A 22,760-nucleotide genomic window follows, 5' to 3' on the forward strand; every position below is an offset into this window, starting at 1 on the left:
ATTTGTTGTCAGCAACCTTAATCTTCCTGTGCCAACCACTAGGACTATGTAGGACCTGATACTAGATGAATTTATAAGCCAAAGCGCTGTCGACCACAAGCTTTTTAAGCCAACGCCTCAGAATTGTCCCGAACTCTACACGCAACTCCAAAGAAAACACTGTACCAACAGATATGGAGGCCGAGACCTGGAGCTCTTTTATTCACTGGAGCATCATACGATTGATTGGCATCTAAAATGGAATATTCTGTGGATACGCGTTGCCGGCAGATTTTCACAGCTGATATGCATGCATGGAGGCAAGCAGACTGATGCTCATCAGGAGGAGAAGCTCAGGAGCGACCACCAGCATGTCTGCTTCTCATTCTGGCAGTAATCAGCATTCAACATTATAGTGTATAGCTACTTGTCTGTTGTGCAGCCCTGCCGCTTTGCGACAGGAACCGACACCAGCTGTACTCTGGGCGTTCAGGTTTATGCAGTGGTGCCGCCTTTTGTGCTCATGATGAAGCTACATAGCATGGGCGTTGCTTCACCTCCAAATGCCAGCGTCACACAGGAGTCCATTGGAGGGCAGCTGGTGTCTGTGCAAACATGCACGCTTTGCGCAAGCGCTGCTACAAATTGGAGGACAATGAATACTGGCTTGACATTGTGAGGATCGATTCAGGTTCTGCTCTCAAAATATGCTACTAAGTGGGCATGTAAGCCTTTCTGCAGCTGTGCATTGTCATGTAATGCAGTTTTGACACCGCTATATAGACTTCCATTCAGTCTCTCCACTCATCTCAGTCTGTTCACCAGAGCACCGTCAACTACATTTGTATCCGGTATGTCTCCCACAATCCACTTATGCGACATCAATAGAGCGTTAGGGGACAAAGAGGCCTGCCATGTATCAGCAAACAGGGGACTGCATGCAGTACCGCAAATGGATGCCTCATCCCACCAAAGCTTCATGCGGATGCCGCCAGCATTGGAGCAGGCACACCAGCCTGGTGTCCCGCCAGGTGGCATGCCTGAAGCGCCTCGTCAGCATCCGCCAGGCCGCGCGCATGCGCCGCGCCGGCCGCCCGGCTCAATGCAAGCGCCCTGCTTGAGAAGCTGTCGTCCCGGGTCGCCAGTGACCCACTCCCGCATTGCATGAAGCAGAGCACAGCCTCTGCTGGTGTTGAGGCGCCCTCCTGATCTCCCTCGCCCTGCATTACAAGAACAACAGAAAATGAGAGCTCTCAACCCAAATTATGCAAGCCTTGCAACGCATAGGTTGCGCTGCAAGGCGAAGCTTTCCTAGCAGAAGCCTGTGAGCCCCGTGTGTTGTTCAGACACGCACTCCGTGATGGTTTAGCTTTCGCTGCACTACACAAAGGTTGTGTCACAGACATTTTTTCCAACGGTGAAGCACTCCATTTGAGAAGCGGGTGCAGCATCAGGATGCAGGGTGGATGCACAACTGTATGATCTGTAAAGAAAGCCACATATGTGCCCAGACAGTGTGCAGATGTGCCATCACTAGACCTCCTGGGCTTCGGCGGCTGCGGCAGCAAATGCCAGGTCGGGCACGAGTACAGCCAGGTAGTCCATGCTGTTGACCAGGGCCGCGTGCTTGGGCGAGTAGGCCGCCGAGGCCCACACAGGGCTCCACAGCGTCAGCGCCAGCAGCAGCGGCCAGCTACGCCACTGCCGGCCGCCGCCCTCCGCTATGAGCCGCACTAGTACCGGATCTGCCGCCGCGTCCGATGCCGCCTGCACCAAGTAGCAAAATTGAGGCAGCTGGCAGAATATGAATACGTTGTTATGGATACATTCTTGAAATTAACTTTTCACTGGCTTCAATCGACGGAATCAGACAAAAGGATGAAAGATCTGTCTGAATCTGTCCAACAAAGCCAGTGAAGAACATCAGGGGGTATAACATAGAATAAACATAAGAGAACTCTCCTGTGTGACGCCCTCTGAACACATTCACAGGTGGTCTACTTATGTTATATCAGAATGACCACCAACGATAACAAACCTCTTGCCGCGCTGAACCAGCAGTGACACGCACCGCCGAATGGACTGGGCGGGGCAGGTCGAGGAGATCGCAGATGTGGGGACCGGGGCGGCCGGCCGCCGCCAGCGCGGCAGCTTCCAAGCTGGCGGAAGCTTCCGGCAGCAGAGCAGCTGCCTCGGAGCTGGCGGCGTCCGCGAGCAGCCGCCGCAGGAAGAGGCAGCGCGCCAGCAACCGGCAGCGCTCGATCACGGCGTGAAGGTCCGCGAAGCTGACGGCAGCTGCCGAGCAGGCTTCTAGGCAGCTGCCGTGCGCCTGATCAGGCACTCATGCCTTGTCAGTGCATCTGGCAGATCCAAGGGTCATCATGGTCATCACTGAAGAGCTGCACCTAGCGTCCTCACTCAATATTTGCAATCCTGGTGATTGCTCTTGAGTTAAACTACATGCTGCAAAGTAGGCTGTATAAAAGCATCCATCAAGATATCAACTCAAATGGGCCTAAAAGCAGACCTTGTATTCAGTGTGCAGCCCCGTCAGCAGCTCCTCATTAGACGCCAGCATGGCATGCAGGCCCGAGACGGCCTCTGCAAGGGGCCCCTCAGTGCAGGCGGCAAGCTCCCTCGCTGCGTACAGCCCGAATGTGCGCACGAGCGATCTGAGCTCCGCCTCGCTCGCGTACTCGGCTAAAGCACTGCCACGGTCGCTGTAGAACGTCTGCCTGCAGCGTGCAAACCTCTGCTTGAAGCTCTAGATTTGCTGTTTGGGCACTTGAGACGAGGATGCTTCAAGTAAAATGCTGCGCAGCGCAAGCCTGGCTTGCCCAGCTGGTGGGGCTAGCAAGAATGAAAATGCGATCAAACATGCCCCAACGTACTGCTATCAGGTAAAGATGTGCGCAACTGGTATAGATACGTATCTAGACAGACATACAATGCACATACAATCATGCTGCATCAGTGCAGGTAGCAAATGAAGGGCCCGCACCTGGAAACAGAAAATGAGACGCCAAGATTGGCGCTATCCACCAGGAGAGTCTGCACGAACCACTCCCCCACGAACCCGATCAGCCGCTCGGCGGCGCCGGCGTCTGGCGGCTGCTGGGGCAGTGGGCTGTAGGCGTTCCCTGCCAGTGTATCCCTTGCCACTCCCACCAGATCGCAGCCGGACGCCTTCTGCAGCGCTGAGTAGATGTCCAGTAGACGCCGCACCGCCGCCTCTATCCGCACCGGCCGCGCCAAGTCCTGCGCGCATTCCTCAAATACTTGTAAACCTAGTAAGTTCAGGGGTCATTGTCGTGAAAGAAACAAAAATCATGGAATGACATTTAATAGAACTCAGGATGGCGCAGGCGTTTGCGTATCCTGTAATATACAAATCGCTGCACCCTCCAAAGTTCTTGCTCATGGTCACAAAAAATTGGGTTGCAAGCCTTTTAACACACTGGAGCTACTGCAGAGAAAGGCATGCAATCCAGTGTCGTGATGCGTCGTTCAATGCAGTATCAGACCTTGTCAGGGAAGACAAAGCTGGACAGCAGGCACTGGAAGGCGGCCCTGGCGGCCGCCACCAGGTGGGCAGCAGGGTCCAGCCTCAGCTCCCCGTGGATCTGCACAGCGTCGCTCCTCGCCAGAACTGCGCTCAGGCGCCTGGCAGCCTGTCAGCAGCAGTGTAACCTTGTCACTGGCCAAGAATAAGTGTGAGAACAGGAGGTAAGTAATTAGTACTTGAAATACAGGGGTGTACACAGTTGTACACAGTGTACCCCTCGTGACAAATGGAAGAGGGTGAGAAGTGCAACAGCTGCTTCTAGTATATAGCTTCTAATATATAGCTTCTAATATACTAGAAGATGCTGGCTCAAGCTTTTGGCACACTGCACTGCTCAGAGTTGCTTTGCAATGCTGAGTTGCGTGGTGCGGTCAGCACACACATGCACTTGGGCAAGCAGATTAGCTGAGTCATTTTATTAATCACCGAGAGGAGCATGTTCAGATGAGTGGCATCCTGATCCCCGCCGCCGTTGTGCACATTGTCTTTTGCGTCAAGTGTGTTGCGGATGTCTTGCAGGAGCCCCTGGCCCCTGCCCTTGCCGCCCTTGCCAGCAGCATCCGCCGCTTGAGCCCACCTCACCCCAGATCCAGGCATGTCCGACATTATCTGCACAGGTACAAAATGAAAACCTCTAGAATACGTCCTCTCCTGAACATACCCTTGTGTGGTCCTGAACGCACTTGTGTGCACCATGAGCTGGATACAAGGTCTTAGAGTGGGAATGAAATGATGTAAACAACTTAAAACCATGCCAGGGTCGCTCTGAATTGACGTCCGCATTCCTCTTTTTAAAATTGCATATGGTGCGAGCATGCTCAGGTGTTTCATTCTTCTGCACATTGGCAGGACGAGAGGCTTGGCATTGAGCTCAGCTGGGTATACCTTGTGTGCATCAGTCACAAGCTGGCGGAAGGTCTCTGCAACGCCATACATGAGCTCGGTGGCCAGCGCCCCGGCAGCTGCCGCGCAGCTGTCAGAGGTGTCCTGATCAGGCGCTGGCCCCAGCCAGGACAGGGCGTGCAGCCAGGCCAGCACTAGGTGTAAGTCCCTGTAGGGCGGCTCCAGTGACGCCAGCATGGCTGCTCGCAGCTTCAGCTGCCTGGGATCACCCCTTTGGTGGTAGTAGCAGAGCTGTTGCAGCGAGGCAAGCCTGATGAACACCACAGACGACACCTCTCGATCTATATGCATGAGGACCACTCCCTAAAGGAAGCTTTGTACGCCTGATCAGCTGAGAAGAGGTCCATTGCAGAATCGTCACCTTGTGGGCGATGTCTGATGTGAACTTTGACATATTTCAATGAACAATTCTAACTGAACAATGATGCAGACAAGGCAGGCTCAATAAAGCTTCAATGCAGACAGATAAATTCCACTACGGGTGGCAAGTAATCTTGAAAGTAGGATGTGACAGACCTGTCGATGCTGTGATCAAGGCTGTCTATGAGCCTGGTCTTCTGCAGCAGTGTGCACAAACTGCCTAATGGGCTGTCTGGCTGGGCAGCTTCACCAGCCCAGGAAGCTGCCCCGGACGTGGAAACTGCTGGGAAGATGGTCTCGCTGTACAGCCGCTCGCATGAGGCCCTGGCAGCCTCTAGATCCGGCTCTGTCGGGTATGGTGTCCACGACGCGCGCATGCTTGCCTCTGCATCTTCTCTGTTCATCGTACACGATTTCACTATTAGCACGAGTTCTGTGCAAATAACAATCTACACAATGAGATACCTGTTGGGGGCAGCAGTATGCTCATACACTACTGTAATAATAGCAAAAAATTTGCATGCACTTCTGGCAGTGGCCAGAGTTCAGCATCTCACACTGAAAACAAGACATGGCATGCTGGAAGAGTAGAGTACCATGCAGACGTTCATATTCAGTCGCTGTGAAACACACTTGTTCAAGGTCTAATGGTTGTTTCTGCATCAGCGCCGGCATTAAATGAGTCCTGCATAGTCACCTGGAGATCTGGGGCGAGTTATGCAGCGTCTGCAGTGTTGACAGGATGACCTGCAGTTCGGCGTTGAAGGACGATGACATGTGCGGCCCTAAGTCCAGCGGACAGCTATCCAGCGCATCCTGCATCACCACTGCAGCCTGCCATGCAATTGCAGCCCTGCACATTGCAATGTCAGAATTTTCAGCTGCTTGCAGACTACTATGATTGTAATTAGAGACCTGTTGGGTGCCATTGAGGCACATTGGTCTTTTGGGCAGTCTTTCACTGTCTATCTTCCCATCACAAACTGTGATTATATTATTCACCGCTCAATTTCCACCTCACTTCAGGAGATGAGACATCGTGCATCGGAAGGCAAGCGGGTTCAGTACAAAGCATCTGCAGCTCTGCAGAAGCGCACCTGTGACTGTGCAAGAGCTGCTCGGCTGCATCCATGGCGCTCATGAGGGCAGGCAGCCCGTCACCTGGGGCCAGGGCTTTCAAGGGGTTGGGGCTGGACAGAAGGGATTGGAACAGACCCTTTGGCACCACCTGAAGAACGCATCCAAGCGTCCAGCTCAACCCTTCTGACCATATGACTCAATGCTGCAACAACCTGTCCACCCTCGCAATTGTAGATAGACTCCTATTACTTCTGACCATGCCCCTGGGCATACTCTATTGTGTGCCTGTAGACAGGAGGTTGAGGAGTGGAAAGCGATGGCATACCTCTCCCCAGTGCTGGAACCACCAGAGCACCTCTGCACGCGCGCATGACAGCAAAGCCAGCATCGCATTGGCCCTTTCTGTAATGTCTGAAGTCCGCAACTCCACATGCTTCACCATTCTCTGCAGCGCCTGTACAAATACAGAGCCCTCTTTCTCCATAGTATACCGGACGCGCTCGTACGCTGCATATAACAAATCCAATATTTGCAAATTCAAGGAATCTGCATCAGCTTTCTTTCCGCTGACACTTACACATGTGGTCAGGCATGATACATGCTATAGATCTGTCAAACTCTCCGAGTGACTCTGCAGCAGCAACAGAGAAGGAAAATCACGGATCGCACATCTGTCAGCAGCACGCGCCGCCGCCTGTGTTCGTCAACACACTCGCTGAGGGCTTCCTTCAGAGACTCCTCCACAAGCCTCTTTGCCGTCCTCTCCAGAGCCTTCCTGCAGCCGCACACTGCAACGTGTGAACATCATGCATCTCAATTAACAAGGTCTACAAATGCTGTCACGTGCTTGTGACCGCCCATTTGTTGCCTTCTCTAGATATCCCAACATCACCACAAAACGATGATTATTTGTGAATGCCACTTGTTTCAGATTTCATTCCAATAAGCATTAGTGGCCACACCGGTCCGTGCGTTCCAATGAGGTCTTCGTGCTGTTGTAGAAAGTGACAAGCGTCGGCCGCACATGGGCATCAAACAGCGGGTGCACCCACTCGCAGTGCTCCTTGTACACTGACATCCTCAAGGTTTCTCGCAACAGAATATGCAGACATTGCCGCGCTCCTGGCCGAATAAGCTCCCCTGAAACATCACAGAGGCTCTTATCGAGAACTATTAAGCTTCCTCTACCTTACTAGCTCCATTCTTACCACCTTAACTCAGGATTATCCTTGGTGTGTTGTTTTTGAGATGAACCTTGCCTAGCCATGCTCCAGAACTTCAGTACAAAATGTGCATTGATTGCTTTGTAGGTTGCCAGGGAGCATCCAAATCTGTTGTTTGGTCACAGTGTGCTTCACCTGGGCAAACCAGGAATGCAAGCAAGGCCCACTCCTTGAGCTGAGGCAGCCATTCCAGCAGAGCCTCGCTGTTCTCAGTGGTTGCCGCCGCAGAGCAGCTTGCTAGACCTGCGGCGCCCAACAGCCCTGATGACCTCAGCGCTGAGCTGTCTCCAAACGCCAACACAGCCGTGCACACCACTGTTTCCAACACCTAGGCAGCAAATATAATTTGTACGTGAGTGACTCATCTTGCGGGTCAGTTTTTGCAGGCTTGAGCCAGCTGTCAAGCCGGCAATGTCAGCAAAAGGATTGTTTACTTGAAGGCATAGAAATTGAAGCGTAGTGAGGTGAGACCTGGCCGATGCAGGAGCTGACAGCTTGGAACTCTGACTGCAGAAGGGGCACGATATTGGGGAAGGTCTGCGTGTAGCTGATCACAGCTCGCATGTCCGGAGGTGTTCCCTCCCTCTGACTCTCCTGCAGCTGCACCAACACAGAATGGAATTTCAGACATTGCATGCAGAAAGCACAATTTCAACCCCTGACAAAGTTAGTCAGGTTCATATAATGCAAATGGCATGTAGTCAGGCTTGACAGCGGCTCACAAGGCCATTTCAAAGGTACTGCTTGCACAAGACATCAAGGAGTTGCTACATGATACTGACCTCCACAGTGGCATATGCCAGTGTGTACAGCTGGATGATTTGCTTGTAGGGAATATGGCGTGCCAGCAGATGCATCCTCACGGTGTTGCCTGTCAGCTCAACAAATTCTGCTAAGAGCCCCGGAGTGCGCTGTACTGTCAGCGCAGATGTGAGCTGTCCATGCTGGTGCAGGAATGCTGTCACCGAGCTGTTGAAGTCCCTCATATCCTGGAGGAAGTGCAGAGCCGCTCAGCTGAAAGGTGCATCCACCCTGATACATTGCATGTCGAGAGCCCAAACAACGCTGTGAGATAAAAGGGAGGAGCACTGGTGCTTTGAAATGGAAGACAAGGACCTTGATGAGTCTGTACAGAGGCTCCATCTCATGCAGCATCACATATGCTTCCCTATGAAGCACCTCGCTCCCCAGCTGGTCCACCTGCACCACCAAAGTCATGCATTACGAAGATAAGAGGGGCATTTAGACACTCGATATTGAGTCTAAATACTGATAAAATAGATTTGATGTTGAATGTTACAGGGGACAAGGAAGCCACTCCCCTGAAGGGTGAGACTCACCTTCTCAATGTTGATGGAGCAGGGACTCTCAGGCCACATCTTGAGCAGCCTCGCCTCGATCTGATACGCAAAATCGTGATCAAAATCTTTTGTACAGGCGAGTCACAACTCTACACCTCCTTTCTAGATTCTCTAGCCTGAGATGGAGTCAGGATACTAGCTATGCTTACCTCATGATAGGTAGATAGAAACATCTGGGAGGTTTGCTGGTGCTGGCTAGAAATGCCTTTGCAGGCTGCGTAAACTCTTTCCAGCAAACCCCTGGACATCTGGAGCAGAGACTGCATAACATCTACCGAACGATGTGCCATGGCCTTGGCCAATACTAGAAGCTTTCAAATGTCAAACGCAAGGGATAGAAGAGAAACCATAACATAAGGAAGCAATTCAAGGCGAGTTTTGTAACACATTGGCCTGGTATGATATCCTCGCTCTATGCATTGTGTCAGCAAATCTAACAATATACACTTTTGCTGTTATGTTTCTGCTACAGTTATGCAAAATCAGATCCTTGCAAAAGTTTACACATCGTGACATCTTGAATTGTTTGTCGCTCGCGATGATAGCTTCCCTCGGACGCAGATTGCCAAGAGAGATTGCTGCCATTACCGTTGCCAAGTTTGGCGCTCACCATGATTATGCATGCATCACAGAAGCCCAATTTTAGAAATCTTGCAGATATCCACTGAAAACAATAAGTTGCTTCCTTACGCATGAGTCGCTGCAGAACACACACCAGAGCGTGACCGTGCCGAGGAGGAAGTTTGGTAGGAAGGCCAGCAGGTGAGAGCCAGTGCTGATCTGAGAATGCCACCAACCCAAGTGAGCCTGTCCTGCACGAATTCATGGAATGGCTTCTCAATAGCATCTTAGAAAATTCTTTACTGCAAAACAAGGTTACTACAATGGGTTCAAGATCTGCGAAGCTTGCATAAGTCTTTGCTGTGCATTCTTTGAAGAGTATTGGGGTTTGCTACTTTATTCTGAGCAGGGTATCTTATATCACTGAATCGTGTGCCTCACGGCATGATATCCGTCAAGAAATCGTACAGTAGCATGACCATCGTCCCTTACCAGCGTGCATGTTCACACAGTCATGCATAAGCTGCAAGACATTGGAAGGATGTCCCGCTTCTTCTTCGTGTCCCTCGTCTTGTTGTGTGGGGCGCTGTACTTTGTTAGTCTACACGTATATTCTGCTCCCATCTCGGACATTTCAGCTCCCAGCAGCAGCCACTGTGGATTCAGAAACGCCATGAGGCACGCGAATATCACAGGGTAAGAATTCTGAACGTAATATTCTTGCTTCTCATCTCCAGCTTTCCAGAAGATGCAGTTCACGTTGGCTTGTGCTGACTTGCAGGTGGGAGTTTGAGCTCATGACCCCCTTGGAACGCTTAGTACCTGAAAACCGGGATCAGACGCTTGAAAGGGTGAGTCAGCCATTTGCCTGATTGCCACTCACCACCATGACAAATTTAAGAGCTACTCTGGCGCTACACATTCTTTTGAGATATCTGATGTGAGGCAGTGGCCTGGTATATATTCAGGTAACTGAGAAGCTGACAAGCATTGGAACCAAGCTTGAAATGGTTGTGCTGCCTGGCACTCTGCGCACATCAGTACGCATCTTACTCTTGCCAGCAAGCTTCACCTTGAGGTGCCCTTTGAATTTCACCTATGACTGTCCAAAAAATTTGTGGCAGAAATTGCTTAATCAAGACAAGAAGGAGTCCCAGGTACATATTGGCATCTGCCCAGGTGACCGCTCAAGAAAGCTACGCAATATCAACGCAGAATGGCGGCTCGCTGGTTGATAATCATACACACTATCCTTGGAAGGAGCCAGGATTCATTCGGTGAGCTTTTACACTTGCCCATGAAGGTGCATGCTTCAAGGGGCATATCATATGCCGCATTAGCCTCGCTGAAAATTCATGTCTTGTGTGCAGGCTGCGAGCCAAGCTTTCTCAGACGAACAGCGAGGAGGGCTTGGCAGTTCACCCAGGCAGTGCAGATCTCACGCTCAAGCTGAAGGACGTGGATCCTGCACAAGCGCCTGCACTGGAGCTGAACATGAGCAGCAAAGTCAGGCCGCGCATGGCAGCAGTCTGCCAGCGCTCCAAGCCCAAGCATGCCCACCTCAAAGTCAAGGTGTGCTCTGACTTTTGTGGCCGACGCTGTACATCAGTACCCCAGGGGTTACAGAGTATGCTGCATTGTATTAGGCGTAAATCTAATACCCTCTGAATGACCGGGGTTTTGTGGAAAATGCGCATGGCAGTTGCCACAGCTGTCATCAGCAGTGTCACTCAGCAGTAAGGCCTCCTTGCTGCTGCTTCAGAAACTGAAAGAGGAGGGAGTCTTGCTGTGTGAGGGTCTCTCTCTGTGAGAGTGTCTCTGTGAGGCTGATGGATTATTCTGTGGCTGCACAGGTGGAGAATGATGTCTACTGCTCATACGCCAACAGGGCAAACTCCGAGTTCAAGTACAGCCCGGTGCCAAGCAACACCAACATCACCACTCTGTCAGGTACGCCTACTAATTTGCTGAACTTTTTCTACGTGGCTCAGGGGCTGTGAAGCAACAGATAAACAAGTGATTCACGATCCCCTGTGTGTGTCCTGTCATGCCTGACAGTCAGTCTCCGAGTTCAGCTAGGTGCATCAGCGCGCGTCTGAAAAACAATGATGTCTTCGTGGAGTCACAGCATAATTTAACACTGGATGCCATGTGTCCCTCTTGTGCCTCTTTGTTCAGTCTGTAGCTAGACGCATCCGCATCACCGCGCTTTGGATTAGTCATGCTACCTTTGCAAAGTCACAATCTACCGAGGACCTCCTTGTGACATTGCACGTCAGGGACTCTAAATTTAATCTAGATATTTGATCCTACTGCTTGCTGTAGAATCCCTTGTGCATTTTGTGCATGCGCAGGGGTGAGCGAGTACTCCCCAGATCTGCCGCGCTTCTTGGGCGTCCCTGCGGGATTTCTCCTGCCGGTGTACGGCCGCCGCGCGTTCAGCAAGTCGGTGTGGGACATCCAGATCCTGGGAGTCCGAGGGGTGGCGAATCTCGTGATGAACTACCCCCGCGCGCAGGCCGCCCTGCTGGGTAAGCACACAACTGTTTTGCGCGCCTGTCGACTCCATGTTCTTGCTGTGGTGGTTGTTTATAGAACAGCAGGACTGTTGAAAGTGAGAGCCCGGGAGTGAGAGCCCGGGAGCATGCCATCATGACACAGTTCTTTGATCCAGCTCTAGACTGCCTCTAGACTTGCTTGCACTTTTAAAAAACAGTGTTCTTCTGACTGACAGCCCTATATTCCATCAGAGAAACCATAAAGTTGATGTGCCATGCAGGCTCGGGAGCGCAGAATGCAGAGCTGTCGTTCCGCGTGAAGCGCAAGGACATTGAAGCGCTGCATATCTCAGGAGATGATCAGTACTATGACGCAGTGGATGAGGTGATCCGGTTATGTGACCTGCTGCATGATGAGCGCTGGGATCAGGATGCAGCTGGAGCTGCAGCCTAGATTGTGCAACTCTCCGGAGCCGGTGCCACCACGTGCACGCGAGAGGTCATTGACAATGGTGATGCAATGCACTTGTAGTGTGGGTGGTATATAGCCTCTGCACGATGTTGAAATTCAAGCGGGATTGTGTTGATTTTGCAGAGTCCCAGAGAACAGTTCTCATCTCATAACGTCCCATACCACCAGTAGTTGTGCCAGACATGAAATTATACTTTGTCTGGCATTGAGTTGCGGTGAATGTGAGGATGTTACGCAGCCTCCTTCGCATGCAGCCGAATGACTTCGTTTCACCGTGACGTCGAAGCGTTGACGAGGCGGAAATGTGCGTATCTTCCTGAGGGTATATTTTGGGAAAGAACTTGTCCAGTCTCAAAGGCTACCAATGAAAAAGAAAGGTACCCTCTATGTTGCATCAGGCGCCGAGAAGCAATTATTCTATAGAAAAGAATGGGATTTGGAATTCGTCTGCCTCGATGGGCACGTACTGGAGCAGCCCAGGATGCTTCAAAATTGTCTTGCGACAGCTGGTAGGAGTATGGCGCTCATGATCGATGAATTTTGCAACAGCCACACATTCGTTTCAATAAATAGAAGCTCATGGGTTCAACAATCAAGCGCAGGGAATTCGTGCCGGAGTGCGCCTCCCCCGGGTACTACAATTCAGCAACTGATGCTACAGTTGCTGCGGGAGTTCAACCTCACCGACTAGAACATCTAGGTGAGGCCTTGGCGTCCGTCTTCTCCAATAGATCAGAATCAACTGTCGTCATTGCGAGGTCAAAGATCGCCACTTTCCCAGGCAGCACCTACCCTACGCATTAGAACGCTCACTTTGCTCTCCTGAGGTTGGCTGCACCGCAATTGCAGGTGCCCATGAAGCCCTGACAGCGCGGCAGAACATTCAAAGTCGCAAAGCCGCATTGGCGCCAGCCGTACAGTCGCGGGATCAGAAGGTGAAACAATTCGGAATCGCGCAATCGTCTAGACTTGGCGTTAGTCCCATGCACATTTTATCCTTCCAACTTCGAATAAAAAATTATTCTAGATCGAGGAGTGGCTCATTGAATTCTCAAGAAGACAGTGGGTTCGATCCTATCATACTTCCTGCTCAAGTCTCCATCAGCCACATTGCTCAACTTGTTCAGCTAGGCAGCATCGTTGAAAGTGTCGGTTTCTAGGCTTTGATAAAAACAGAGAATTATACTAGCTTTCATTTCAAACGTGCATGATGCCTGCAGGTAAGATACTCAACCAACGCTGCAAGCAAGGATGTTCCATCCTTCAAGCAACAGGCTTCCCAAGCCGTGGGATTCTTCACAAGATTTGCTACCAACAATGCCAGCACCCAGAAATTTCGACAGACTCTGCATGAGGTGTGCATTGGCACACAATGCCACCCGCTTGCAACAAATCTTACGGCACGGGGTACCACACGCCTTGATGCACTGCACTCCTGCTATCTTGCCATTCACACACGTGTTGCCTTTTCCCCCTCGAGCTCCGCTTGCAGAGGGCCTTTATACAGCCCAGTGATACTGGACAATATTTTGCTTTTGCTGCGTAGGCTGCTCCCGCTCCCTTCGTGTCATGCTGGGGCAACAGCCAAACGTGCCCCTTTGCCGCACAGCAGACAGCCCCAACTCAATCAGGGAGGATTGCTACCACCACTGCCGCCCTTAGCAGCGCGCCAAATGACAAGCCGGAGGCGGCAGTTGGCAAGGCTGCGAGGAACGATGCGATGCCATTGCAAAAAGAGGACTGCATGTGGAACATGGCGAGGTGGCAGCAGCCGCTGCGAGATGCGCTGACGGCCGCGGCCGTACCGCTGCACAGCGCGCTGGCCGCCGTCGCGGTGCCGTGCTGGCCGCAGCCGGGCCTCCCGCGCTCAGGCAGCGGCCAGCCATCGGCCGCCAGCGATGACGCATCGCCGCCGGGCGGAAGCTGCCGGGAAGTCGCCGCAGCCGCGGCCGCCGCATGCGCAGAGCAGACGGACGCCGAGAGCGTTGCCGCGATGGCCGCATCGACGGAGCACGAGCCGTGGCTTCTGCTGAGAGCCGACTCGCTGTGGCAGCCGGTCTTCGAGGAGGTAGACACGATGTCGATGTGCGGCGAAGACGAGGCGCTATTCCAATACCTGGACAACATTATGGACGAGAACAGCTCGGAGTTTGCTGACTGTGAGAGTGACACGAGCGCGGATGAGTGGATTGAGAGGGCGGATGATATCGTGGCTTGTGCGGTCGGTGTGGCGCCGCGTGACCAGCGATGCGCGCAGCTGGCCTCCACCGGCAGCAGCGGTTACTGGACGGCTGCCTCCGATCATGCGCCAGATCAGGCGGGCCCTGCCAGCTGGCGGGGTGCCTCAGCAGCGCGCGGCGACCGCTGCAGGGGAGCTGCCGAGAACCTGGGATGCCGCCAGCGTGCCTCTGCCAGAAGGAGCCAGGAAGACATGCAGGAGATGCTGCAGAGGAGGACGGCCTTGTGGTTGCAAAGTTATGTCTGATGTGGCTCTGTCAGTGCAGCACAGTCCTTGTGCACAGTCAAATGCAGCGTTAAACGTTCCTGTTCTAAGGTACGGAGTGGCACACTGAAAGTGAAGAAGGGGCACATTGGCCTCGAAAGGCAGTACAAGCAGGCTCGTTGCTTGCATCCTGTGACATGGAAGGCTACAGCTGTTTCCCTGCAGACTCTCAATACACTCTGAGCTCTGATCCGCTAGAATAGTGAATACTGTCTGCTAAGAATCGTTCGCCTTGAGTAACCAGACTTAATATAGCGTTGTCATCAGAATAACATTGAGAGGTTGATTAAATCTTGAAGTTGTCATCAAATAGTTGTAGCTCCGTCGCTGTAGATAGAAAAGCAAACTTGAGATGTCCCAGGCATGTGCTCCCATCGCAGAAGACTTCTGACACAATTTTCTTGACACACTCTATGGAGAGGTTTGTGAAATCTTGGCTGATTGTCTTGGGAATTCACCAGGCTCAACAGAATACACAGAGCTGCCAGGAAACGCATGGTGTAAGCAATCTGTGGATCATGCTGTGTAGCTGCATTGAAATCTATTACAGCACATCAAATACCATGTCACATACTCAAGGCTCAGTTGCACCTCTCAATTGATCACAGCGCCTGGTTTCATTAGCAAATAGAAATTCCTGTTTCACATTTGGCAAATGCTGACATGCATCACCCAAGCCCATAATGGCCACTCCACACTGATTCTGGTAACCCATGGGCCAGCTGGCCAGCTGACAAAAGCAATTGCCTTTGTAATGTTGACAGAGAGTGAGTCCTGGCCACACATTGATATGATATCATTTAGATCGCTGCTGGACACTCCAATGCGGCACTAGCACAGAGCTTGGAAAAGAGCTACACCATGGCGCTACTCACAAAGTCTGCTTAGCATTGCAGTGTGGCATGCAGTACCTTTCTGAACTTCCCTGGACATCGTTTTGCAGAACGCTGCATTCTTAATTTGTTCAAACACGGGTTGCTAGACAGCTGAAGATAGCTATGCTGCTCTCTGCAGGCCACAATATGCTGTCAAGCCCCCTTATTTCAGTCATGATACCCCCGAAGCTGCTATTCTGTATCAGGCATAGCACGGCAAACCTCATTCAAATCCTTCCTTCCTGTCCGCCTCTTCTCCTCTCCTGGCTAGGAATCGCCTGCCAGGATCAAATGGTCAATGCAGTCCAATTTGCACATCAGTGCTGACATGGACATTGGCACATAGGAAGACATCTGGAAGCCAGTGAAATAAATATTGCTTCCAGTTATATCGCTCACTGGCCACCTACAGCTGCATTCAAAATCCCAGTGCCTGATCAGGTGCTGTAGCCTGTGCGGGGGGTGATGAGCGGGGAGGCCTGTCCGGGAGTCCTAGGGGTGACAAGCGATGACTGCCCTCCCGCATTATCCACCCTTGGACTTCCAGCGCCTGCACAGGCAAAACATGGCAAGATCAGAACTCTCACATGTTTCTCCAGCAGAATCGGCACAGAGTTTTTGTATTGCTGCCTTGTGGAGGCCGTCCCAAAAACAAATCACCCTCAAGACAGAAAGGCACATTTAAAGTGCGCCGATGCTTCCGTGCTGCTCCCACGCACAGCACTGTTTTGGACCAGGTGACATTCATGGCATTTGAGAAAATGGAGCGCCATGCGCTCTGAAGGTGAGGACACGATGCTCTATCCCTATATATGCCCAGGAAATTGCCCGACTACATGAGACACAATGCACCAAAAAGATCCATTCTGCACTACGGATCACAGATATAAAGATGCGCACCTGACAGGCCGAGGTCGTTGCGGATGGAGTCGAGGCGGCTCCTGCGGTACTGCGAGTAGGGGATGACGTTGGTCTTGCCGGCCTTGGCCGCATCGGGGGCGGCCAGGCCGGCGGTCGCGGTGGGGCTGACGACGCGCGGGCTCTTGGTGCCGGCCTCGTTGGAGCGCCCCCGGACGAGCGCGGGGGACTGGGGGGACGTCGGCGGGGGGACTGCCGGCACGCTCGGAGACGGCTTGAGCGATTTCCGGTCAGCGCGCGCGCGGCGCCGGCGACGGACCAGGAAGAGCGCCAGCGCTGCAATGCAACAGCACATAACATCTGTAAAAGGTATATTATATCAAAGAGCACAATCTTGATCTGGATCAACACTTTGCATATGACGGCTCTACACCGTCTCTACACCAAAGGTGATCACATTTGAGATTGAGAGGTGGAGAAATTAGGTTGAAAGGGGTCTTTGACAGCGTGTGGACCACAGCGGAGCCAGTGGTGGGGTGTGATACTTTCAATGCTGCTCTTGCACCGGAAATTTTGGGGAGGATACAAAGCACAGTCCATGGTTTGTTGGGGCCTGGCAAAGGAGGACGCACCAGCAATGACCAGGGCCACAATCACGCCCACAACAATGCCAACGATGGCGCCAATGGGAATGCCGGAGGAAGAAGAGCCGCCGGAGGGCGGCGGCGCCGGCGGGGCCGACCCAGCCGCCACCGCTGCCGGCTGCCCAGGAGACTGCCCGGCGGGCTGCCCAGCAGGCTGCGTCTGCCGAAATGCTGGCGCCCCAAGATTTACCTGGTCCACGGGAATGCCTGCGAATAAACAGGAGCCGATCATCATCAAGCTCGTCTTGCTGAGTGAGCATTTATCCGTCTTCTGCCAGCTTGAGACCTGTGCAAGGGAGCCTCTTACTCTGGGCTTCTCTCAAGAAGCAATGCCGACCAGTATGTTTGCGATTGAGAGACTTTTCACTTTAAGAGTAATTGAAGCAACAGTCGCAGAGGTGGTGCAATAGGTGTGCAGGTGCGCGCACCTGCCGCCTTGAGGTCGTACAGGAGCTGCCCCGAGCTGGCGGCCGTGGCCAGCGTTCCCACCACGCTCTGCACATCGTCGTTGGATGCGCCCGGCCGCGTGGAAATCAGCACCTGTGCCTGAGACCCAGGACCACCCTGCAGCGCACCATAATGCGTCATTTACATGTCCAAGGTAAGTTGTCGCCCCACACTGCTATACATCCAAATGGTCTAGGAAGATTGTCACCACCTCCTGACAAAGTGGTCGGCTTGTAAAGAGCCATCAGAAACTTTGCCATTGCTTGGAAGGTACCACACAGCGCAAGCCGTAAGGGCCGGCAAGCAGCTCTCAACTGCCGTGCCAGATATTATCATTTGCAGCTCTTGCAGCCAGGAAGCGTCTAGTCTTTTGCGCTAGCAACACAGTCGTTTTGGAATTGGTGTGCGAGTGTAGGCCGGCCTTTTAAGGCCTGGCCGAGCAGACTTGAGCCTCACACTACCCTCCATCCACAGCCACTCACGACCTCCCACACAAGTCTACAGGACAGTCTGGTTTCTTTCTGGGCCGCCATGCATGCAGCCAGGCTTGCTGCGAGTACATACTCGCAGCAAGCCTGCAAATGGAGCCATTATTGACCAGCCATGAGTTGATTGCATGCAGCAAGGTGCAGAACTCGCACCTCTGCCAGAGCGCGTCCTTCTGTGAGCAACTGCCGCCTCCTTGTATTCTGCACTTGGATGCCTGGGGCAGGCGCCGCCGCCACCAAATCCTGAGTCAGGGGCAGGACAACTTGTCATCATAACCACTGTTCACACTTACTTACAACGTCACTGACAGCACTTAAGCTCCTTTCCTATCCTGCTGTTTGCATACCTGCACTTGGCCGAGGCGGATGGAAGTCACAGTGGTGCCGTGCACGGCGACAGTCTTGTTCACGACTGCCAGCAGCGCGTCAGAATCCTTGGAAGACAGCGGGTTCAGCCCCTGGCCGACCAGGTCTAAGGTGGCCACTATCGTCTGGCTGCCGCCCGCCGCCGGGCCGACGGCCGGAGCCGGCCCCGGGGCGGCGATCGGCGCTGGCAGAGATCCGGTGGCATTTGGCATGAGCATCACCTGCAGAGACAGAGAATCAGTACTGCATTGCCAGACTTGGCAGGCACACTCAAGAAGTCTTGGCATGCTAGGTGACTTCATCACACATCGCGGCGTTATAAACAGCAATGATGAGGTCAGAGCCACTGCTTTGCAGGTTTTCTCGACGTATGTTGCAGGGCAGTAACCCTGACGATATATCTGCTTGTAGAGGCAAATGGATGCAGTGAGCCATAGAAGGCGCAAGAGAATGATCTTGTAGCCTGGGGAATCTACATGATGTAGGCATGACAGCACTGCTCAAATGTACTTCCTCGCTGGCGTTCACCAGGTGCAAAAGTAAGCACGAGGTGGGGTCTCACCGGAGCAGGGGCCATCGCTGTCATTCCTGGTCCAGGCGCAGCCGCCAGCGCTGCAACACAGGCAGCAACTCTCAGATAATTGTGAGACACTGAAGTGTCATGCTGTCTTCCTGTAGTTCATGATATCCAACATATCTCTTGTTGATGTCAAGTATTGTTAGATGCATACATATGTAGGCGCAAATGCGCATTGCACATGCATGGTGTACCACAAGCCTGCAGTCCATACATTCCTGCTGCAGCCACACATATAGAATACGCGACAGTGCTTGGGGGGGTGAAGGGTGTCTGGGCGCACGTCTGCAGGGGAATGCGGAGCACATCGTGTAGGAGGTGCCTCCCTCGTAGCGTAGCACCGGGTATGGAGTCCCCAGCGGCACAGACCCGCTCAGCACATCGTTGCCCGGCTGCAGCACGCTGCGTGCAATAGAAGCCACACACATCACCAATCTACCCTGCAGGACCCCACTTGGCCAAGGCAAACTTGCTGCACTGTTACCTGCGATTGCCAGTCTCGTACATCGCTTTGCCTTCCTGTCTGACTATGGAACTTGGCACAGACGTCCACCCCAAGAGCAAGTGCTGCCTCTGAGCATGCAGGACACAAAATGCATCGCTTGCAATGGGGCCGGTGTACTTGTGCTGATACGCAAAGCTCCATACCCAGACACAGATGTGCTGCGGTCACTTGTTTTAAACATGCGAAGAGGCGAGCAAGCTCACATGCCGTTGCCGGAGCTGCGCATGGCGGGGAAGGAGGAGTTGGCGGCCCAGGCGTCGGGGAAGCTGCCGGAGAAGTTGTTGCCGTTGAGGGCCATGATCGTCAGCTTGGGCAGCGCACTCGCACCGCCCCACGGCGCCGGCAGAGTCCCGTTCAGCGTGTTGTCCGTCAGCGTCATCAGGCTGCAAGGGGATTGAGCGATCAGTGTCATACGATGAGGCTCGTATCAGGCGACACGGATTTGATCTTGGTTGGCTTGGCCGAGAGGACATCTATATCTTTCACCTCATGCACAGGATGTGCAGCGTACTTGTTCTTCCAGCTCAGACATCTGATGGATCAAGAAGGTGGTGCTGCTCTGGGAAGCAGGCTGACAGGACTACAAGGAACCTTGACACATCAGTTCAGCCTCAAGAGGAGCTTAGCCCATTACCACAGTCAGCGCATGACCAAAGTCCGGATACAAGGTGCTGAGCAAGAGTACGCGCCTGCCCAGGACCTATTATTCGGACTTTGTTAGAGGACTACTAATCCAAGGGAAAAGGTCGCGAGATGACGCGCTGTGTAAAATTGATGTCTCGCGTTACAAAGGGGGGCATGTCTATGATAATGGATTCTTCAGAAGCACAGGGGCGCTCACGAGAGGCTGGGCCAGCCGGTAGACCAGGAGGGCGGCAGCGGCCCGGACAGCCGGTTGGCGTCCAGGGAGAGGATGGTCAGCGAAGGCAACGCCGCGCTGCTGTTGCCCCAGGCCGCCGGCAGCGGACCCTCCAGGCTGTTGTTCTTCAGCGCCAGCACTCGCAGCGCTCCTAGTGCTCCGGGACCGCCCCAGGACGCCGGCAGGCTGCCTGCGGGGCCACGTGCACAAGATGACTCATCATTGACTCATCGCAGCGCATCTGCCCTGGCCAGCAGGCGCTGCCTCGCAGATGAGCAAGCTTGTCAGACTGTCACGCGCTTACGTGAGTATCAATGTATGGCTGTCACGTTGCCCAGTCCAAGTTGAGATGCAATCATTCTAGCAAGAAAAACGGAAATATTAGCGCTGTATGATGGGAACCCCTGCTGTCATGCACAGCAGGCATGGCAGAACTTCTCTGCGGCAAGCCCAAATTTGCAGTGCTTAAGATTGCTGAAGCATTGCCAGCACTGTGAAGATCCAGTAGGTCTGGTGCCATACGTCGTGGCTTTGAAATGATCCACATCAGAGCTATTCTATAACATGTGCAAAGTTTGACTGTGTAGTTCGGCTGGTGGGCCACTCTGGCTAGGGGATGCTACCCAGAGTGATGACACCGGCTAAGCTACACAGCCGAAGCTCTTGCCTGTTCTCTTGCGCTCGCACACCCTCTGTGGGGAGCATTACTGCAAGAGGACTCCGGCCACTCCTCCAGTATTGCATAGTCCACTCCTTCAGTACTGCAAAGTCCAGCAGAGCCTTCCTTAGAAAGCACATGCGCGCACCTGTGAGGTTGTTGCGTTCGAGGTTGAGCACGATGAGGCTCTTGAAGGCGTTGGAGTTGCTGTAGCCGCTGGGCAGGCTGCCTGTCAGCCTGTTGTCATCCAGGGTGATGACCTGCAGCTGGGTGAACACGTTGTTCCACCCCCAATTCGCCGGCAGGCTCCCCCCAATGGCGTTGCTGGACAGATTCCTGTGCATGTCACAATTATTTGCTAAACAGACATGCATGCATGCAAATGCTGTCATGGCAGAGCCTCCTGTTAGCGTTGGAATGCGTCTGCTCCGTGGCTTGCTCATGATCCCAGTGCTGAGAATGAGGGCATGATGCAGCTGAGAGAAATCATGAAAGATTTGAGGATGGGAGCACTAAAGATGACGGTGCTGTACGGGGCACATGAAGCCGACTCACATGATCTGCAGGGTGGTCAATTGAATGAGGCTGTCCGGCAGGCTCCCACTGAGGCCCTTGCCGTTCAGATTCCTGCGCAGCCAAAATATCCCTCCTCAGAAACCCGCCATCTCCTCTCAGTCTTGCATCCCGATCGATTTCAGTCAGCTATCAGACTGAAGGAGAGCACAAAAGGAGGGAGTATCCCTGGGAGTCTCCTTCTGCCCTCACATACGCATACTCTGTAGTCAATCGAATCCGCAGGCAGGAGTCCGCCATGCTGGGGCGTGTGAACTTACAGTGAGGTGACTCGCTGCGAGCCGTTGACAAGCGCGCATGTGATGCCTGCCCATGTGCCCCCACATGGATTGCTGCCCTGCCAGCTGGCAAGGGCAGGCGGGTTTCCAAAGGCTACCGTCAGCGTCTGCAACGCTGAACCTGCATGCATGCAAGCCACCATCAATCGATTCCACACATGATGCTCAAGAACATGAATACTCGATTTGGTAATTAAGTGATGAGTGACGATGCCGTCACTGCTGTATATCATGATGAGATGAGAGCAGATTGTTTTCTTCCTCGCGTAAAGCTGATGGCTGCTGTTGGCGCAGATGAGTTGCTCACCATCTGTCTCTGCTGTTCCCCCCAACGGGTTCCCTGGCTGTGCAGAGGCTGTGCTGAGGCTGGCCACCAGTATCGAGACAATCAGAATTCCTTGACACAGCTGCCTTGAGAGGCTGACCATCTCCCAATCCATTTCCTGGGCTTGTATGCACACTGCACTGGGATTTCCAGGTGCTTCAGCAGCTCCGAGGTATATCGCAAGGCTCGGTTTCCTGCATACAAGAAGTTTGCTTTGTCAGCTGACTCAATAAGTGGTAGTAGCTTTGCATGCCGAGCGCAAGACCTTGTTTTTCCCCGTCGTACGCCATTGGAGCTACGCATATGATTTTGTTTGCTAATTTATGGGACTTGTATACAGGCTGCAATTCCTGAAGCGTTATCTTGAACAACTTTTTCCCGGGCTTCGATCCAAAAGAGTCATTGCGATCTGTGCCGGCGACGAGTAGGCACGACGATAACGATTGTCGAAATCCCCTTTGACCCAATGCAAACATACTTTGAATGCTCCAAAGTCTGCATCGCTGAGAAGTCAGCTCTGCAGAAAGCCCTGACGTGCCTCTTTTTACTAGAAGCAAATGCTGCGAAGAACGAATCGCAGGGTACCTGGATCCCGCCCAGACGCGAGAGAAGAAGCTGTGTAGCTCGCCGGGTTCTCTATGTATTACTCATGCTGACAGAGATGTCCCCATCAATGCTAAGAGGACCAGCTGTAGCTCGATGCAGTCCTATTCTGTCGCCAAACGAAGCCTCAATCCTGATAGATCGCAAGGGAGCCCCTTAACTCTAAAAATTTCATGGATTGATGTTCAGTCCCATGAAG

General features: G+C 53.0%; 4 protein-coding genes across 4 annotated transcripts; 2 read left to right on the top strand and 2 right to left on the bottom strand.

Annotated features, from left to right (window-relative positions):
* Window positions 1-956: 956 nt before the first annotated feature.
* COCSUDRAFT_63243 (hypothetical protein) lies at window positions 957-8,489 on the bottom strand (the record flags this gene model as incomplete). Its single annotated transcript, XM_005648205.1, has 19 exons — window positions 957-1,199; window positions 1,519-1,746; window positions 2,051-2,308; window positions 2,507-2,714; window positions 2,981-3,237; window positions 3,504-3,650; window positions 3,971-4,153; window positions 4,430-4,697; window positions 4,964-5,203; window positions 5,505-5,660; window positions 5,905-6,035; window positions 6,213-6,341; window positions 6,557-6,662; window positions 6,850-6,958; window positions 7,246-7,438; window positions 7,582-7,710; window positions 7,893-8,099; window positions 8,227-8,310; window positions 8,451-8,489. 19 exons carry the CDS (start codon window positions 8,487-8,489, stop codon window positions 957-959), a joined length of 3,315 nt encoding a protein of 1,104 aa, XP_005648262.1.
* A 1,759-nt stretch (window positions 8,490-10,248) lies between these two features.
* COCSUDRAFT_63244 (hypothetical protein) lies at window positions 10,249-14,487 on the top strand (the record flags this gene model as incomplete). The annotated part of the gene is made up of 6 exons (XM_005648206.1): window positions 10,249-10,262; window positions 10,403-10,604; window positions 10,886-10,982; window positions 11,387-11,563; window positions 11,812-11,915; window positions 13,549-14,487. The coding sequence occupies 6 exons, from the start codon at window positions 10,249-10,251 to the stop codon at window positions 14,485-14,487; spliced, it is 1,533 nt and encodes a 510-aa protein (XP_005648263.1).
* A 549-nt stretch (window positions 14,488-15,036) lies between these two features.
* COCSUDRAFT_33174 (hypothetical protein) lies at window positions 15,037-15,794 on the top strand. The gene has a single exon (XM_005648207.1). It carries the CDS (start codon window positions 15,161-15,163, stop codon window positions 15,338-15,340), a length of 180 nt encoding a protein of 59 aa, XP_005648264.1. The 5' UTR covers window positions 15,037-15,160; the 3' UTR covers window positions 15,341-15,794.
* Window positions 15,795-15,817: 23 nt separating this feature from the next.
* Window positions 15,818-22,587, bottom strand: COCSUDRAFT_66068 (L domain-like protein; the record flags this gene model as incomplete). Its single annotated transcript, XM_005648208.1, has 15 exons — window positions 22,544-22,587; window positions 21,941-22,152; window positions 21,616-21,754; window positions 21,338-21,409; window positions 20,931-21,118; window positions 20,107-20,314; window positions 19,469-19,648; window positions 19,044-19,162; window positions 18,746-18,795; window positions 18,165-18,404; window positions 17,971-18,060; window positions 17,311-17,446; window positions 16,871-17,089; window positions 16,281-16,574; window positions 15,818-15,930 (listed from the first exon to the last, which is right to left on the bottom strand). Exons 2-15 carry the CDS (start codon window positions 22,071-22,073, stop codon window positions 15,818-15,820), a joined length of 2,181 nt encoding a protein of 726 aa, XP_005648265.1. The 5' UTR covers window positions 22,074-22,152; window positions 22,544-22,587.
* Between the last annotated feature and the right edge of the window lie 173 nt (window positions 22,588-22,760).

The sequence above is a fragment of the Coccomyxa subellipsoidea genome (genome assembly GCF_000258705.1).
Source record: "Coccomyxa subellipsoidea C-169, whole genome shotgun sequence".
Taxonomy (NCBI): domain Eukaryota; kingdom Viridiplantae; phylum Chlorophyta; class Trebouxiophyceae; family Coccomyxaceae; genus Coccomyxa; species Coccomyxa subellipsoidea.

Excerpts from the sequence above, each read along its gene's own strand:
- COCSUDRAFT_33174 (XM_005648207.1), top strand. The coding sequence starts at position 15,161 with ATGCTGACATGCATCACCCAAGCCCATAATGGCCACTCCACACTGATT.